The 19740-nt window shown below is 46.2% G+C and overlaps 1 protein-coding gene across 1 annotated transcript in view; it reads left to right on the forward strand.

Moving 5' to 3' along the window:
• The window catches only part of LOC126529062 (probable ATP-dependent RNA helicase DDX5), a 42370-nt gene extending 24344 nt beyond the window's left edge, over nucleotides 1-18026 (forward strand). The window contains exons 10-16 of the mRNA XM_050176662.3: nucleotides 2284-2329; nucleotides 2437-2501; nucleotides 4222-4283; nucleotides 6231-6290; nucleotides 9710-9958; nucleotides 11230-11465; nucleotides 12122-18026. Coding sequence (XP_050032619.1) covers nucleotides 2284-2329; nucleotides 2437-2501; nucleotides 4222-4283; nucleotides 6231-6290; nucleotides 9710-9958; nucleotides 11230-11465; nucleotides 12122-12577 — 1174 coding nt within the window. The 3' untranslated portion in view covers nucleotides 12578-18026. The remainder of the gene's footprint in view (nucleotides 1-2283; nucleotides 2330-2436; nucleotides 2502-4221; nucleotides 4284-6230; nucleotides 6291-9709; nucleotides 9959-11229; nucleotides 11466-12121) is intronic.
• Nucleotides 18027-19740: the final 1714 nt, after the last annotated feature.

The following is a 19740-nucleotide window of genomic DNA, read 5'->3' on the forward strand; positions in this document are numbered from 1 at the left end:
GCGTCTGATTATGAAGTAGGGCAGCCTGTTTTAGAACGACTTCTGCTCGAGCTAGTAGGTCAGACATACTGGTAGAAGCACTGTGGCCTTGTGTTGCTGCATGCTGATTGAGAAAAGATGCCATGTTTTCTTGCATGTAACCAGTGGGAATAACTGCTTACAACAATGCTTGAATCTTTGTGAAAGCAGTCTCCATTTGCGGATGCAAGATTCGTCCACGTTGTGTCTTGGCCAGCTCTGTTCCCCGCCTCTTGAGCGACACTCGTAATCTTCAGCTTCCGCTGCGTTGCTGCCTTCGAGCGCTGCACATTGTGATCAGAGTTCCGGTTCGCAGGCAGCGCGTGCACTATTTGGGAAAACCACACAGTGGCAGACTAGATTAAGAATTTTCAATTCTTTAGCGAGTTTTGTCAGGTTTAGAGAATGTCAAGTCCATGCAAGAACTTCATACAGGAACATCAAGCATAACATCAAGTATGTTATGTCCAGCAGGCTTGAAAAACAATGAAAAAAGTGCACCCGTTGCATACAGCGGCATAGTGGCTCCGAGCAAGAACATTTACCCAACTGTCTACCTTTCGACTCGTTTTACTAAAACGTTTTGTACTTTTTATTCAAACTTGCAGCACTGTCATCAGTCAGAAGTGTTTCAAGATGCATGTGACATTTTAAATATCCTTACTTTCATTAATGCCTTAGCTGTTGATGCACTATCTTGGTGTACACAATTGTGTACACAGCACCTTAAAAGGGCTAAGGTGTGGCTTCATGGCAGTGCGACACACACTGCCAAAAAGCCACACTCGAAGGCTAAATTCACATCGATCGGACACTAGAGTAGAGTAATCTCGGTGGTGTGATCATTCCTGATACGAATAGTTCCAAAAGCCCCAGGGCAAGTAAGTCCATTAGCTTACATCGTGCTAAATTTCAAAGTTGCGAACCACTTTTCGCGCCGCAGCGGGATGATAACAGTCGAGCCACAGAGTAATCTCTGGCAGGGCTGGCGAAGAGGCTGCGCCCCCTAAGACCCTTGCTATGGCTGTTGTCAGGCCGGTAGAGCGGTCACCTTGATTCACCAGTCACCCTACGTCGCTCCCCCCAAAAAGAGAAAAGAAATTTGCTTTGGTCAGTATAATGCAATTTGTCGGACGTTCTCAAGGACCTTGCAACTTTATCAGGAGCCGGGAGTCGCATGTGACGCCATCTTGGCGTGTTTTCAGAGGTCGGCAGCATTCAATTCCATGGGTAGCCTTATCTCCGTATTTCACACCTGCCATTGTCTTTGGTGCCCGATGGCAGTTGGAAACTTTTCTACCTTTGCACCCTCAGATTGCATGATGCCAAGTAGCCTCACTGCCTCTTAAGATTAGTAAATGGATTCCCTTACCTTGTGCAGATTGTGTCCTCATCAACATCAGACACCAGCTAGGATGCAGCAATGACAGAAGCTCGACATAACCTGGCAGATCTTGAAATTTTGGCCTCGGAACACGCGCAGTGCACAGCTCACTGCTGCCAAAATGCGGGCGCAAAACAAGTGCACCAGTGGTTCAAATTGCAGTAACAAATTCCCTTATTGGGGTTCCCTTATTGCACTTGCTTTTGTTGCTTTTAATTCTACATGGATGAATGCAGCGCTGTGGCTACCTGAATCTCAGATCTCTCGTGTTTACGGCGACAGCAAGACGGTGGCACTGTGTCAACTGAAAGCCGTGCTCGTGCGATCAGTGGGGAGATAACGCCTCCTGAAGCCCGATTTTCTTGTCGTTTTCAGTGACTTACTAAACAAGTGCAATTTTCTGTCTGCTGCGTATTTCTTCCATACATTTTGCCTGAAAAAAAGACAGGCCTTAGGACTGTGTGAAAAAAATTACCTGAAATTTTGAGCAAGTCAGCCATTTTATTCCCATGCCCCTCCACCACCCCCTTCTCGATTCCCGATTGTTTACATTTTTGGATTATACGAACTTTGGGCGACAGATATTTTGTGCCGTCCCGAGAGATTTGTATCATCGGGATTCTGCAGTAGACTTAAAAGGGAAAGGGGAATAAAACTGAGTCCTTCGTTAGGACTCAGTTTTATTTGAGTGAATTTTTAGTCCCATTGGAGTTCAGTATCGCTAGATTCTACTGATTTTTTGTACTGGATGCGGTTTTGTTATAGCGGGGTTCGACCGCACTTCTGCCAGTAGCCTGTTCTAAACTTTTCTAAACTTTTCTAGCTTCTAGCACGGCCTATTACTCAACTGCCGGTGTTTCTCTGCTTTTTGCCTGCTGCAGGTTGTTGGAACTGCACAAGGAAATCATCAGTGAACAAGACAACAAGGTCAGTGACCTGCTCTGCCAGTGCCACTTGCAGTGTTGCGAGAAGCGGTGCGGCTGGTTGCGCAGAAGGGTGCTTTAAGGACTTTTTTTTATGTTTTTGCTGCGCAGACTTTGATCTTCGCCGAAACCAAGAAAAAAGTTGACGAGCTGACACGCAGGATGAGGAGAAGCGGGTAAGCATGACATTACACCCCCCTCGCACATTTTAAGGCGTTAAATTGTTTGTTGCCACCTGTTTAGTGTGAAAGGGTGAGGGCAGAGTGTAATGTCAGATGCAAGAACTGCTGACTGTTTGTCTTTTTTTTCTTTTAAAGGGACCCTGAAACGCTTTTGATGATTTTCTACAAACGTACTGAGTCGTTAGAGTAGGTCCTTCTGATCAATAATTGACACATCTAAGTGCCCCGCGTAAAGTGTGCAATTTATTATAAGGGTTTAAAAATGCACATCGCTGCCAATCGCAGCACACTGCTCAGCGGAATTTTAAGCCGCGCCTACCCATATGACCGAAATCACCCATACGGCGTCAGTGGGGTGAGCTATCCGATTGGCTGACCAGGGCGCGTGATCGATAATTCTTCCAACTTTATTGTAAACAAATGATCTTCTTAATAGTCGAAATGTTAGTTCATTTGTTTTTATGAAAAGAAAGTAACATAAAGAGAAGGCACAAGCACAATTTTTCAGTACACTTAAGCACTTCCGGCACACGGCAAGTGTCGTCTGCTTGTGTTACAACGTACTCCATTTTGACGAGAGCTCCGCGGTCAGAGTCGGTCTCGGTCTTTTCGCGAGCACTATGATTCGACTTTGTTGCCTTGTGGACTGCAAACGTAGCGACTGGCAATGTGTCAAGCTGCGACATCGTGTCCCTCTGCAAGGCAACGTACGAGCGAACTGGCTGCTGCGCATCGGACTGCCGCTATCCGATCGGCGCCAGGATTTGCGCGTTTGTGGCCGTCACTTTACACCGTAAGATTACTAACGCAATAGCGATTCGCGAGTCCGGTATTAGGGCAAACGCAAGCGCAAGGGGACAGGGTCTGGCCGCTTGACTTTGCCGTGACAGGATGAGCCATGAGATGAGCAGAAGTGCAAGTGTGAATGGTCTGCACGGTGCAGCCACCTGGTGGCACAGAGCTCAACCATACACAGGAGCAGCAACGAAGTGTATTCTTCTTTGCAGCTGGTGTGTATTTTTCGCAGGAGTGTAATCATCAACACGTTGTCTTTATAAATGTTTAAAATGTTTTACACTCGGTTAGAACAATATTAGCGCTTTGTTTGGATGGTTAAGCGCTGCGCCAACAAGTGTATGGACCGTGCAGACCAATCAGGCCGCTCACGTACGTCTACGCTAAAGTTCCTTCATCAGCTTGAGTTTATGCCTCCAGTCATTTGCTGAAATGACCAGCTTGCCTGTGGTTACCGGAATACAAGACACGTTCGGTGCTACGACAGAATGCTCGCAACGCACGCTGCTTCGATAGCTCTCGCTTGGGGTCGACGGCCAAGTGGCTAGCGGAGTGGTCTCGCGCGGGTGGGCTCCAAAACAACCGGAACTGGACGTTGTGGCGTCGCATCGTGACGCAGAACCAGCGAAGGCGGAGCTTAGCCCCGCTTGCTCGGCAAACGATTTGAGGAGGAAAAGCATGGCTAGGGAGGAGGGTAACTTCTAATCGCTTGTAGCTCCATTAATACGTAACGCTTCACTTAAATTGTGGTGCGAATGTTCTGCTTAAGCTGTACCCTACGCGTCTACAAAATTTGTCCGAACCGTTTCAGGGGCCCTTTAACTGTTACCAGCAAAACTTACAATATGTCTGAAAACTTCTTCCTTGCATTGTGCCTTGCATTTGACGGGCTACAGTTGTTGTTTTCTTTGCTTCAAAGGTTACCATCTATATGCATTCATGGGGACAAGTCTCAGTCGGAACGGGACTGGGTGCTCAACGGTGAGTAGTCCATAATAGTCTTTCTTCCCCCCCCCCCCTTCCCCTGCTGTTTACAAACAAAGCTTCCTGGGACAGTCTTGTTGTTTCTTGAGGCCGGTGGAAAGTACTCTTGATTTTGAGGAAGGTGCGAGAACATCAGTATCTGCTATGACAGCAAGTCAGTTGCCTGTCGTAAAGCAGTTTAAAGGGGAGGCCATGACACCAAATCTGCGAGCTTGAAATTGTGCAGTGCATGTTGAACCATGCTCATCCCATGGCAAGCTGGTGGAGAAATTTTGTATCGCAGTATTTTTATATCGCAATTGAACCACACAGCAGCAGTCTGGAAGCACATATTTGTGTGAAAACTAAGTGCAATATGTGTGGTGTATGCACGGTCTCGTTTTCGCATACGCGTATTAGTCGGTGGTTCTTGCAGGCCATGGATGCTGTTTGTGCCATTATCTCGTGAGCAAAACAATTGTGGTCGTGGTGCAGTGGTTAACACATCACATCATATTAAAGACCCCCAATTGGGGGTATTTCATTGTTACATATTTAATAATTACATTATTAAAAGGCAGTTATTACATAACACCCTTGATACACGCACCATTTGGTGCTGAGTGCCCAACAAATTCTGATATTTTGAATCAAATGGTCTTTGCTGTTAGATTCATATTTTATTCGAAATTGTATAACATTCGGTTTCTTCAACTATACCGTATTTACTCGTGTAATGATCGTGCCCTTGAATTTTGTCATCAAAATTCAATTTTTTTTTTCTTTCCCGTGTGATGATCGCACCCCAAACTTGTCGCAGCGATATGTCGTGTGCCAAGTCTAGCTATGATGATCGCGCTTACCATCTGTCGAATGCCACGCGATTGACTATTGAAGACATACCAAGTGGTCTGTACGCACCAAACAGGCCCAGGTCCCCCCTTAAGCAGATGCTCCATTTCATCACTTTCCACACTTCCATGAAAAAAAAAAAAAAAAAGAAAAAAAACTACGACCAAACTTACCTTGGCTTTATTATTTACAGGCTTCATAATGGTTTTGGTCAAGAACAACAACAAAACGGGCGCCTTTCAATTCTTCTCGTCTGCACTCGTGGGCACGCAACAAATAGCGAGCGACAACGATAGTGGCCACGTTTACACTGACGTTAGCAGTGTACCCTATTCATACGCCGACGCTTGTAACGCAGCTAAGATATTCGCCCACCCTTAGCGGAAACGTGCCGTATTAGCATAGTAGTGAAGACAAATGGCCGCAGTTTGTACAGCATGCCCACCATGTGTTTCTATGTCACTGGCAGCTATGCGCGCCCACCTCTGTTTCTGTCCCCTCAAAGTGGACTTGGCTACGTTAGTCACAAACTTGCCGATATTTACTATATTATTCATTACTGATACGGAAGAAACTGTTTCAATGCACGTAATGTACTCGCGAGAAGAAAAAAACAATCGCGTTCAGCGTGTTTGGCTTGCTTCACCGGCCGCCATTTTTGTTTTGGTGTCCTGCTCTGTTCAGTGGCAGCCGCCTGCTTGTTGACCTCTTGTCATCCCGCAGCAAATGTGGGATGAAAAAAAAATATTTTTTTTTCTTTTGCGGCAAGTTTAACCCACGTAATGTTGGCACCCCTGAATTTTCGTCAATTTTTTTTACAAGTAAGTGTGATCACTATGTGAGTAAATACGGTAAGACATAATGGACGCCTGCCTGCTGTCCCTTCATGAGTGTGGCGTTAAGTTTCATGCAAGGAAAAAAAATCCTATCCGTAAAAAACATCTGTTCATCGGTCTCCGACTCAACTGTTGCAAGTATTCAGATTGCCAAAGTACACCAGAGGGGTGCTTACTTCGAGCAAGTTTATTCCGGAAAATTCCCGAAGCCCAATCTCACAGCCTACGTGTTGCTTCAGAATGTTAACCTCGCAAACCATTTCTCATGCCTGTGCAGAGTTTCGTTCGGGCCGCTCTCCGATCTTGGTAGCTACCGATGTGGCAGCCCGCGGACTTGGTAAGCACATGTCTTGTCAGCTGCGTTTCTCGCGATGCAGTCATGTCGTCCTGCATGGTAAGGTTTGGTTCCTCATCCTTATGTTGGGGATAGTGATTGAGTAAAAATTACGGGGTTTTATGGGTTTAAATTATGGCTTTTTAAGGGTAGTCATTCGTGACTTGCCCAATACCTTTTATTTGGCAGCATGTGTGCCGAGCTATGGAGTCCAAGCTGTGCCAATCCGTGCGCACGTGTTAGTTATTCAGGGACCCATTCAAACATGTGGTCACGCAGAGTAAATGATGCAGGGAAGTCAGAGGGACACTGCAAGTAGCAAGCTTGAGCTGGTTTTCTGGGAAATGCTAACTGATTAGGTCAAGTTAGAATGCGAAAACGAAAGGCCCTGCAACTTTCACGCCAAGGACTTTTTGCAAAGGCTGGATTTCAGCAACATTCTGCTTGGGGTTAGTTGGGCAGTTTGTATGGTTAGGAGGCAGAATTGCATTGCATTAGAAAATAAACATGAGATCAACAGTGGCGCATTTTGTACCGTAATGAAATGCCATGACATTTGTGATGTCATGATGTACTAGCGAAGTGTTGTGGGAACAAAATTTAAACGATCAATGAAACAAAATTTTGAGCTTTAATCTGGCGAATTAAGCTGGCTGAGAAGGTTCTTTTGGTCTTTGAGATATGCTTGGCCAGTTATAAGAATAAGAAGTGGCAATGCATGGTATATTCATATTATTGTATGATTTTCTTTTCTTCCTTCTTTTTTTCTTTTCTTTTTTTTTTCTTTTCTTTTTGTAACATTCAGGGTTCATAGCAGTCGTTCAAACGATCGAAAACCCTTCAGTATCTGTTTTCAGTCTGTTCGAAACCCGAAAAGTTTCATTTAAGTGACTTGATTTTGTTTAAACATGTGGTCACAAAGTTGATGTAACTCAAATTTCAAGCCAATAGAGTTCGTTTCGCACCTTTCTGGAGTGTCTCTGGCTAAGCCTTTCTTGTGCACAGGTTCACAGTTGGGGGCAGTGGTGATCAAACTATGGCAGCACACAAAAGCACTGCCTTAAAGATCGACGCTTCTCTGAGGGAGCCGTTGCTGTGGATTACGATGTGAATACCGCCTATAGAACAAAAAAAAAACTGTTCTCATCGTTGAAGACAATATTCTGTGTTCAAGCTAACGTATTAGTCATTATTAGCCTGCACTTCAGCTGTGTAAGTGGACAAGAAGGTGGTCGCTGCACTAGCCTAATTGGTAAAGCTCAGCGTGCGTAACGTGCAAGATGTTGGTGACAAAGAAACATACTGCTATGAACCCTGCTTCGATAACTAGTCTTACTGTTTTGTTCTCTCTCTCCTTCCTCCCCCTTCTTTAGTCTTTTTTTCTCTCTATAAAAACACCTTGAGGAACCTCCCAGAGAAGTGTATGGGTTTGTTTTTTCATTGTTACATGTGTATGTCTCGCATTCACAGTAAAAACAAAGCACTGTCCACTAGAAACTCACTTCAAACCTCTGTCGTGCTACATGTCTTAACACATGTCCGGTCTGCACTACTGCTGGAGTATAGGTGGCGTCGGGAGTCTTTTGCGCGGGACGACGCAGCGGCCAATGTGGGAAGCTGTGGCGTTTGCCAGTGGGACGAAGGAACTAGGCCCGGATGTGGCGTGCGGGGCTTTTGACAAGTTGTCCCACCACCCCACGGCTGACTCACGTTTGCCCTTGCGCAAGTCTGGGCTTGGAGCAGTGGAAGCTGTCTGGACTGAGCGCTGTTGGCCGAATGGTTTGAGCGGCATGTGTGTCCTAGGACAAAATGGTTTCAAGGTTTGGCACACATGAAAATTCCTTTGCGAATACTTCTTCTGAAGATTAGTCGCCTTCTGAAGACTAGTCATTGGGTACCCGGCAGTATATATAGGTGCACCTGCTCGATTGTGTACGAAAGGCATCAAAAGGTTCCTTCTGCCCCTCGTTACAAGCCATGTTCAAGCTTTTTTATATTGACTGGTTGTCTCCATTGACCGAGAGGAACCTAAGGTCATGTTTGTGTAGCCATCACTTATAAGTTGGAAGTTAGGGTACTAGATCACTGTTACAAAAGAAACTTGTACAGCAGTGTGTACCATAGGACAAAGCGGTTAAAAGTTTGGCATATGTGAAAACACCTTTGCGAAGACTTTCCTGAAGACTTCGTAGTCCCTTTCTGAAGACTAGTCTTTTGGCACATGGCAGTATTTATTAGTCATACTTTTTTTTTGCCAGCACAAGATACCTTAAGTCTTCCTAGTCTTCTCTGCTCAGTCTTCAAGGTTGCTTATATTACTTGTCAGTTATCGGTCTACATTGAACGCAATGGAAATGGAAGCATAATGTTTGTGTTGTTAGCCTTTCCCTGTCAGATATAAAGTCTGAAGTTATTGCAATTGACCACTATTACCAAGAGGAACATGTTTGTCTGTGTCATGGGACGAAATGGCAAAAAGTTTTGGCAAACATGGAAACACCTTTGCGGAGACTTTTTCTGAAGACTAGTCTTCAAGTAAAGACTTCGTGCTACTCAGCTTCTGAAGACTGAACTTCAAGAAAAGTCTTTGCTAACGTGTTTCACTGCTAAACATGCTTCCCTTGTTAATGGTGGTTTTAGTTCCATAATTTCTTGAGTTCATGATCATCTGACTTGAGCACTAGGTTATGCTGGCGCTTGTCCTTGTCGAATGGTAATGATATCGGAGGTTAAGGTGCTAAACCACTTTAACAAGAGGAACAAGTTGAGCAGTGTGTGTCTTATGACAAAAGTATGGCAGACAGTATAGATACTTGTGGAAACTTGAAGACTCTCTGCGTTCCGAGGACTAGTCTTCAAGCACCTGACAATACTTGTTGAACATATGTGCTTTTGTAAAGGTATATATTTCAAGCAGGATGTATCCAATATATTTTTATTCCTGCTTGCTAGTTAGCTGGCTCATCAAGATTATAAATTAGTTGTTCTTATTGAGCATCATGGTAAGTAAAAGAAACATTGAAGCGCCCATTAGCTCCTTATAGTTCCAACCACTATTGAGAGAGGAATTTGTGCATTGGATGACAAAATGACCCAGGATTTGGCAGATGTTTGTGAATCCTTTTCCTGAAGACTAGTACTAGTCATCTTCTGAAGACTAGGTTTTGAATACCTTGCATTGTTTATTAATCATGCATGCTCTTGTAAAATTGTATACTGCTAATGAATATGTAAGATGTTTAATTGCTTACCTGGCAGTTTTTGCTTAGCACAAAGAAAACGGAGTGCTTCTTGTAGTAGCTTCTTAGGGTACTAGCCTTAACTACGTCAACAATACATAGAAAAGATTTGCATGGGACAGGATCTCGCGAGGGAGATTTGTTCATGGTGGTAGCGCGGCTAACTGCGGAGTGCATTCACAGACGTGGACGACATCCGGTTTGTCATCAACTACGACTACCCGCACTGCTCCGAGGACTACATCCACCGCATCGGCCGGACGGCACGCTCTAACAAGACGGGCACGGCTTACACTTTCTTCACGCCCAACAACATGAAGCAGGCCAAGGAGCTGATCGCTGTGCTCAAGGAGGCCAACCAGGCGGTCAACCCCAAGCTGTACGAGATGGCCAACCTGGCCCGAAGCGGCGCCTTCAGCGGCGGCCGCAACAGTAGGTTTCTTTTCTTTTTTTTTTTTTCTTCGGTTACACCCTTGAGAGGAATAATGCAGAGGGCGAACGAGGAATGCCGCTTGAGCCAATGTTTCAGCAGGGGCACTTTGTCGGAGCCCCAATTAAAACAAGCGCCTTTGTCAAAACATAGGCTCCAGCGACATACCTTGTACGACAGCTGCTGATCACTTCAAGCCTTCATTTTTTGTTGAGATTAATCAATTAGTCAGTGCTTTTTATTTCGTGAGTAGAAAAAATGCGTAGATACATTTTGTACATCCACCTTTGTTTGGCTTTTAATCTTGAGAAGGCTGGTGTTCTGGTGTAGAGGCTCTAAGAGTAAAATGGAGCCTCTCCCATTGTTCATCTGCCACAGGAGTTGGCACAATCATGTCGGAATGGAACAGGCATAGTTTCTTAGTTACCTATACTCGTAGGCAACTTTCTGTGGCGGTGAAGGGAGAGCTGCGGAAGCAAGAACACTCCTGAAAGAACTCCCAGATTCTCACCTGGGTCAGTTCAAGCTGGGGAATAAAAAAAAAAAAATTTCGCAATAGACTGGCAACATCAGGCAGAGCACTGGAAGTGAGCTTCACCCTAAGCCACCCATTTCATCGTGTAGAACTTCCATAGGCAGTTCTGGTTGGATGAGAAACAGCTGTTTCTCTGCGTTGGGTGCGTGATACCACTGTAACAGGGCATCTTGCATCGGTTGGTGTCCCAAGACCATGCATTCAAATGAAAGCGAGGTACACACCGAGCTTTTTCTTCGACCTCCTTGGTTCTTGCTCGAATCCGGCAAATGACGCTTGCTGCCTGTCATTCAGTGTTGGCCAAAGACATTGAGCTAAAACGTCGTACTCAAAACCAAAACTGGGCACGGAAAGAGATGTTTTCTGGTGTGTTACCTGTAGGCAACACTCTCCCATAAAGTGCCAACCGAAATTCGTTTGTTTTTAGGGTGCAAGCCTTAGATCTCCATTTTAAGGTCGCGTTGTGAAATAGAAAAAAAAAATCGCCTGACTCAAGGAAGACCAGATTACCAAAGCTAATGACTGGATTAAGGTGCATTAGGGTGGATTAAGGATGGTTAAGCTGTGTTAAGGAGGATTAAGGTGCTTTAAGGTTGATTAAAGTGGATGAATGAAGATTAAAGTAAATTAGGAGGATTAAGGAGTATTGAGGTGAGTTACAGTAGGCTTTACAAGGCTTTCGCCTTCACGTCTCTTAGGTGATAGCTAAGGACACCTGGGACTTTTTTCTATTTGCAGTCCGTCGCTTCCGAGCACCAGGACAGCCACTGGCGAGCCTCCAGAATGACAACAACGACAACAAGCAGCGCAATGGCGGTGGCTACGGAAACAACCGCGGCTACGGCGGAGGCATGGGTGGGTCTGCCCAGGTCCGTAGTGGGCCCGGAGGTGGCGGCGGATACCGAGGTGCTGGACAGCAGAATGGGTTTGGTGGCGGACGGCCCATGCAGAACGGCTTCAACAACCGACCACAGGTACGTTGGGCTTCAAGTCAGTCTCTTAAGGCAAAGCTTTCATGGCCTCTTACCCCTCCCTCCCACTTTGGTGTCTGTTCCTAACCGCTGTCGACATGCTACAAGCACACTGCATTTAAACCACACATCCTGCACCCTTTTGGCACCCTTAACTTTCGCGAATGTCTAATCAGCCTCGGCTGCCATATCTAATCGCAAAGTAGAATACATGCGATATGGCTAGTCATCCCCGTTTTGTTGGTGAGAAGGTTTCTGGGAGAGAATGAGCGTACTGTGCGTTTCTCAGGTGTTGGGAGTGGCAGTGCGTAGCACATAGCTTAGCCAGCGGAGGAAGCATGTTCCTAAACTTTTATTATGGTCCTGCCTTACATAGGCTGGTCTTTAGAGTGCATATCTAGCACCTGCTGAAAGGACAACTGCACGTTTCCTGCATTGCTGAACAAGCAACAGACGTGAATGGAAATTTAGGCCTAAGGCAGACGCTGTGAACTTCCAGCTCAGCATATCGAGGTGTAGCTTTGTAGTGTACATGAAATAACCCCCGAGTGGGGTTTGTACTCCTACTTACTGGAGAACTCGGTTATTTCGGGATTTAGGAGTGTTTCATCTACTGTTACCATCATGCTTGTTCACCCCTGTGGAACTACTTCCCGCAGATGCAAAACAACGGCGGTCAGCCTGCCTACCAGCGCAGCGGCCCGAATGGCTACAACAACCAGCTGAAGCCAATGTCCAGCGGCCTGGCAGGCAGCGCTGGTAACCAGACTTCCGGACTAGCCGCCAGCGGCTACAAGCCGGCTCAGCAGCCACAGCAGCAACAGCAGCAGCAGCAACCCCAGCAGCAGCAGCAGCAGCAGCAACAACCCCAAGCGCCTCAGCCGCGCCCGTCTCCCTCCAACGGCGCCGCCATGATGCACCACCCGACTCAGTATGGAGCAGCCGCAGGATTCCGAGCCCAGGGCATGGGTCCGCATCACGGCATGGCCCCGCAGCACTGCTACATGCCGCCCCAGCATCACCAGCAGGGTTCCGTATACGCCGGCGGCTACGGACAGTACGCGCAGAATGCGGCGTACGTCCCACCCAGCCTGTACTACCAGGTGCCGGCTTAATGCTGGCCCCCCACACTAGGTTCTCGCTCGCGGGGGAAAAAAAACAAGGGCGTTTTGCTCTCTCTCTAGCTTTTCTTTTTTTTTGTTCTTTACCTGCTCTTTGTCTTGATGACTGTTAACGCTGACCTGTGCTTTCTTTTTCTTTTTTTCTTTACACAATGTTCCTCCCTTTGATGTTCCCATTGTTCTCCATCCTTTATCTCAAAGTGGTTGCAGCAATGATGTTTGGCCATGTTCTGAGTAGAAGTGCAGTGCTGGCGAAACTTTTTTTTTTTTTTTATCCTAGGAGACCAATCACTGATGGCCATGTTTAACGTTGGCTCTTCAGTCCGGCACTGCATGCTTTGTCACAGCGGAAATAACTTTAATTGCTCTGGTGGCATGAGCGACAAGGACCGGTGCAGTCTTTTGGGCTCTGCAAGCATGCCTTGTTGAACTGACACATTCTGATGGGATGAAGTTGTGACTCGCAGAGACTGGTACGTCAACATCGGTGTTACAAGCTGTGATGCATCACAGGCGACGCATTTTGATGGTCTGGTGGTGTGACTTACTCTTCCGTCAACATTGGCTCTGCAAATTGTGACGTTCCATGCTTTGTCACAGCTAAAACGTGTTTGTGACTGTTTGATGTCATGGCCAACACAGTCGTAAATCGGCATGGGCTCCGCAAGCTGTGATGTCGCGGGCCTTGTCACAGCAAACATGTTTTCATGGGCCAAGTGGCGCAACCAATGTGCAACTTTTTCTTGTTTTCATTGCGTGCAGTGTGGTGATGTTGGGAATCTCTAGAAACGTGTGGCTGTCTGTAATTTGTCAGAAAAGGGGCGAACACAACTGTTCTGCAGGGTAGATTCACATCATCCTCGATGATCGTGACACGAAGCTAGTGCTTAAGGAAAAGTGAATGAGAAATTAAGGGCCCAATGTTCGCGTTCGGATGTACTTTTGTGCTGGTTTTCGTGTGCGCGGTCGCCAGGTTTCTTCTGCTGTTTTTTTAACCCTCCCTGCTAGCAGCAACACATTTTGTTCCCACATTTTTACCTCTGAAGTCATTTGCATGTTGTTTCACGGCAGTCAGATAAGAGAGGCTTTGGAAGCCTGTTTCCATGAAAGGCCTGAACTCCGAATTCTTCTAGCAATCACTCGGGACCTGGCACGCGAGAGGAATCTGTTGGACAGATTTGCGGCCGATGTTGCATGCGCATGAACAGGTGTCACCGCAGCTTTTGCATTTGCTGTGAATTGAACAGCAATTTACTCTGCTGACAAACTAGCTCTGCAAAGGTAATGGCTTGTACGAAGACATCTTGTTTCTGACAAGACGCATGCAGAGAACGTGAGGAAAGCAAAAAAAAAAAAAGCTTTTGTTGGTAATTTTTAGTGCTGCATTTCTCTTTCTCGTGGTTGTTTTGGCATGCCGCCGCCGCCTTCTGCCGAGGCAGGTGCGATTCTTCCTGTGAGCGTTTGTTCCTTTCGAATTTTCCACCCACCAGTTTCTTCCCTCTCTATATATATATTTTTTTCGTATCTGTGTGTCATGGTGGCCGCTTGGAAACTTTTGTTGGCGAGTTGTCGTGCTGCCACCTTTGAAGGAGATTTTCGTTGTTCCAAGATGTTCCTTTGCTGAACTGTGAGATGTCGGTCGGAAAGCTCAGGGGTCCAGTAAATTGAGGTGACACGTGCAAATGGACGACAACCAGGAAAAAAAAAGTATAAAGTAAGCTCGAAATGTACAAAGATTACGAAAAGAAGCGCTGCGCTTTTCACATGGAGCTCCGTCCCACGCTTTGTGCTCATCTGCGTGGCAATCCGGCGTCAGCTCTTGAAGGAGCCTGCGTCGGTAGTGCACTCGGCTCGGATGTGGTGTCGGGAGGGCGACACGACACTACTTGCTCTCCCTTTCAACTGCCTCAGGTTCGCACGGAGGCCTTTGGCGTGCGTTTGGAGAGGGTAGGCTTTTCCACTTTGAACACACACACAAAACAAAATGGCAGTAGTATCAACATTATGCGTGTACTGCCAACTTAAACTTGTTTATGAACGTCACTGGGGGTTTGTTTGTTGCTACAGAAGTGTTCTTTGAAATGAAGTGCAAGTTTTGTATCGATAGTGTTTTGTGCCTGTCCTAGAAGAAAGTCATTTCTAGGATGATGCTGCTGCTTTGTTCTCCAAGGGAAAAAAAAGGAATGGGGGCGTTGCACTTAGCTCTTGTTGCCACCACATGTGCGGGGTCACCGACCCCTCACCCATCATGCCTTTTGAGTGCATTTTGGTCGCCAGTTGTGAGCGGCCATTCAAGAAAGCAAGCGTTGATGCATGTTTAGTTCCATGTTCCTTTCGGAAACCTGCTTCGCTCGGAAGTCGGTTGCATTGCACAAGGATGCCGCAAAGCCAGGCGTACTGTGCACGTGTTCTGTGGTGCTCGGCTTTGGCTGCAGCTTTGGATACATCTTCACCTTGTGTCTCAACACCAGTATGTGTTCCAAGCAGCTGCGGACGTTGGGTTGAGCCAAGACACAAGTTGGCTTGTTCAGCCACTGGCTCAGCTCTATATTTGATCGCACTGTTTGAGGACGAGTCGTGGGCCAAGAGCTGCGCATTTCGGAAGCCAGACGGGGGAGGCTCCCTCAGGGGCACACGCTTTCAACCGTCAGCTCGACTGAATTTTACCAGGGCACTCGAGCTCCAGTCAGAAGTCGGGGAGGCTGCAGTCCAAAGGCGATGGCATCATCATCGTAGGTTTCTCAAGCTTGGAAAGGGCTTGGGACGTGAATTTTCGTTCGTTCTTTTTTTTATGCTCTGGATGTTTGTTCCAGATAAGACTGTGATATCGAAAATAGGCTTTGTAGATTTTTCCAAGGTTTTCAATTTCTCAAGTCCTGAACCAAATGGCAGCACCGTTCCGCTGCATTTCTGTGTGGGCCACGGCAGCACAGCGCCTCACGGGCTCGCCTAAGTCTGTAGATAACGCAATCATCATAGTCTCGTGAGTGCCGTGACCAAAGCGTGCGCTCTTCAGGACACTCATCAGAGAAAGCTCCAGCGTCACGCTTTCGGTTGAATTGTATTGTTCCATCAGTGAGGGCTTTCAGGCAAGTTGTGGTCGCACGAGCTTGTCCAACATCATGGTGTTTGTTTTCAGCAGCGAGGCTGACGACAGATCTTCCGCAAACTCTGGGAGGACTTATTAGTGCAAGAGCAGAGATTTTAAGCATTTTATTTTAACTCCCTTGCTTCCTGCTCGAACGGGTAGACGGAGGCTTTGTGTGTCGCATGCATGACCGACATATTTAGGCATTTTTATCATCCAGTCCAGTAAAAGCGCTCCTCCATTCTGCCCCCTTTGCCTCACGCAAGCCAAACGATTTCTTGGCTGTAATGGTGAGGCAGGCACAGTGGGCGTTTTTTAATGCAGACACGACTTCATCACGCCCTTCTGCTACGACGTCATCGGGGAGGGGAGGGGGCGGTACAGTCTTCACTGTGCAGCGGCATTTTTTGTATTCTTCCGGCATTTGGGGGGAGAACAAAATGTCGGAGGGCATGCGGGAGGCAAGTGTAGGAGCTGGCCTGTGCAGATTCAAGCAGGCTCGACCAAGTGGTTACCTGCCAGCGCAAGTTAGCGCTGTTCGTGGGACTTTTGTAGCTGAAAACTCTGGCTTTGCTTTTGTTTTTGCAAAAGTGATGCAATGCTGCAAAGAACGCTTCCCGAGGTAGGGCATTCACAGCCCATCATTGTGCGGCATCGAGCTGCCACACTTATTTTGGACCCGCAGTAATTTCATCATCAGTTCACAGGAGGGCGCCAGTGCCACTTTAGTGGTCATCAGCGTCGTTGGCGCAGATCTTCGCATATGTCGGTACATTGTAGGCGCAACCAGAGCTCAGGCCACCAAAAAGCATGGCCCTTCAACTATGGCGCCATCGTCCCGGTCTGACCGGTGTGTTTGTACAGAGTGCACGGCGGGCAATGTTTTGTGACCTTGAGTTTCTTTTCCTTGGAATATAGAGTTTTCGTCGCTTTCTCTCCATTGAAAGTAGGCGTACATGCTTTCTCCGGTGAGTTCATCAACATGCTGCATCGATTGCCTACTCTAAACACTCTTCATGGGTTGGGTTGAGAGAAAGACCAAATCATCACTAGCGTCGTGTGACAAAAAAAAAAAACCCTTGTCGCCCAAAAAGTCTGGCTCCAACGGTGTGGATGGTGGTTTAGGGGGTTTGCAGCAACCTAAACTGCTCTCTAGTGAATGCCGAACACATTGCGTGTTTTATTTTTGCTTCCTCGGTGGCCTCAACTTTATTCTTTGCAAATTTTTTTTTCCTTGCTGGGGGACTGAATTTTCTTCCAGCTTACTGATTGCCTCTCCCCATGTTTCGCATTCTTGATGAACCGGTGTGTGTGCTCGTGACTGTGCATAGTCGTGACGGTCACAGTCGTGACCTCTATATTGAAGCCTTACTGTATTTTTTTTTTAGCCGTCCACACTCTTCATTTTCGTAACTGTTTCACGTTGTGTAGTCCGAGAGCATTTCTGCCTGTGATTTACACCGCCGGCAGCACCCTTCATGTATAACCACTCTTTCTGTCCATAATTAGCCTCGATGTCGAAGCAACAAAGAAAAGACAACCGGTCTGCCTAGTTTCACCGGAGGTACGCCATTCCGAGTCGAGACGAGCCCTCGGTGTCTGGCACATTCTCCATGAAATTGCGGTGGGCATCGGTCGTGTTACAGGAAAGAAATATCCTAAAAAAAAGTTGTGTGTTGTGCGTGCAGTTTCTGGTCGTGTAGACTCGAGTCGTTATATACGGTTTCCACTCTTTTTTTTTTTTTTTTTTTTTCCTTTATTGGTGGTGAGTGTCAGTCACTCCAAGCTTGTTTCTTTTTTTCTTTATTCTCAAAGAACATGTATTTACCGCACATTTTTTTGTAAAGGTGGCGTTGCTGAGTCTCAGTAGTTCTTCGAAGTTTACGGACCCGCTGTGCTTTAGTTTTTTGCGCATGGACTTTTTTTTTTTTGTCTTTGCAGTGTTGTAGGTGTTTGTTGCCTTTTTTTTTCCTTCTCTTAGGTGCACAAAATAATATAAAACTGTGTGCTTGTGTAAACGTAACCTGTTCCTATAGTAACTTGGATGCCTCAAGTTGTGGGGAGGGGGGGGAAACGGGACGCATGGAGATAGTTATCATCCATGGCTCATTTACCATCGCCTACAAACACACAAGCTGGCGGGAAGGACGACATGGTGGGAGTTCTTGTACATACCTTGTATATAAAAAGCGATTGTGTACCAAAGCTACGCCACCAAGTTGTTGCTTCTCTACCGAGGGAAATTTGCACTGGCTCACACCCTCTTCTCACCGTGGAAGAACTGAGGCTCATATTTTGTCACGTTTAGAAAGAGTTGTGGAGAAATAAAAATGAAGAAAAAAAATGTGCGAGCAACTCTTCTTTGTTGTCCGATTTATTTCCGCTGTATGTGCTACAAAAACGGTTCAAGCTGCACGACACGGCAAGAGAGTGACCAGACGAGCACCGTTATTGTAATGTGGAAGAGGTGGGTGATTATCGCGTTTTCTTTAATACCAATCTAATACGAATAGTAGGCATCAAACATTCCAAATGCAGCTGCATGTATTTACAGCAGGAACATTTATTTTGCTATGGTTGGATACCATGCCTGTACAGACTTGTGCAAAGAAGGCTGTCTAGAACAAGGGATCGGTTTTCAACAAAAAACTGCATATTGTCCAACTGCATGAATAGCCTCTGGAGATGTTTGAAACCTGGTTGCAAACAAGCTTGCGAAAAATTAATGGCTTTTGTATGACTAGCTTTCAAGAAATGCTAAAAAAAGATGATTGGCAGTTGAAAAAAAATGCTGGAGGACTTGTGTGTAGTGAACAGATGTAAAAGTATGTTGTAACACATGTTGGAAGCAACATTATTGGTTGCAGCGTGAAAGACAACGCTGCCACATGGCTAGACTGCCGAAACAAAGACTACGCTTGCCAAATATCATCTGGAGCTGCATTACCCATTTTGTTGTGACAGCTATCGTCCCTTATAATTTGAGATAATGTGTATATAAGCAGATGGAAAGCAGTAACAAGACTTCAACAGTGTGTAACATACGGCTCGTATTCGAATATTTGCCCACCCCTATATTGCATAGTACTCGCCTACGGGGCAGAAACCTGGAGGCTTACGAAAAGGGTTCTACTTAAATTGAGGACGACGCAACGAGCTATGGAAAGAAGAATGATGGGTGTAACGTTAAGGGATAAGAAAAGAGCAGATTGGGTGAGGGAACAAACGCGGGTTAATGACATCTTAGTTGAAATCAAGAAACCTAAATGGGCATGGGCAGGACATGTAATGAGGAGGGAAGATAACCGATGGTCATTAAAGTTACGGAATGGATTCCAAGAGAAGGGAAGCATAGCAGGGGGCGGCAGAAAGTTAGGTGGGCAGATGAGATTAAGAAGTTTGCAGGCACATCATGGCCACAATTAGCACATGACCGGGGTAATTGGAGAAGTATGGGAGAGGCCTTTGCCATGCAGTGGGCGTAACCAGGCTGATGATGATGATGATGTTGCATACAGCATACGTACGAACTATCCTGGGTCTCCTCACTTCTACTGGAATGTTGTTTTCCACTGCCGACGGACCCCCCGATTCTAGCACCGTTATGCTAAAGAGGCTTGAAACAGTGTTCAGAGATCAGGCTTGTCGATATTCGATTACATAACTTCGCAGCACGTATAAATGGGACGAAACAGAAGGGAAACTACACACACAAGCTCTAACTTCCAACTAAAGGTTTATTTCAGATACAATAGTATTTGTATATGAAAAACAATTTGCATGAGCCATGTCCCAGTCGCATAAAGGGGCAACAAAAATCCGACAAGGACCACCACACATCACGAAGAAAAATATGCTAAAGTTCAAGTGACGTGGTAGACCAGGGTAGACTCCATTTGCGAGCCATCTTCTACACATGTGACACTTCGACAGTGCAATTCCTTGATTTATTATGCATTAGTATTGTATCAGAAGTGAACCTTTAGTTGGAAGTTAGTGCTTGTGTCTGTCGTTTTCCTTCCGTCTCGTCCTTTGATTACGCGCAACGAAGTTGCACTGTAGAGGCTGT

The sequence above is a fragment of the Dermacentor andersoni genome, chromosome 8 (genome assembly GCF_023375885.2).
Source record: "Dermacentor andersoni chromosome 8, qqDerAnde1_hic_scaffold, whole genome shotgun sequence".
In the NCBI taxonomy this organism is placed as follows: Eukaryota; Metazoa; Arthropoda; class Arachnida; order Ixodida; family Ixodidae; genus Dermacentor; species Dermacentor andersoni.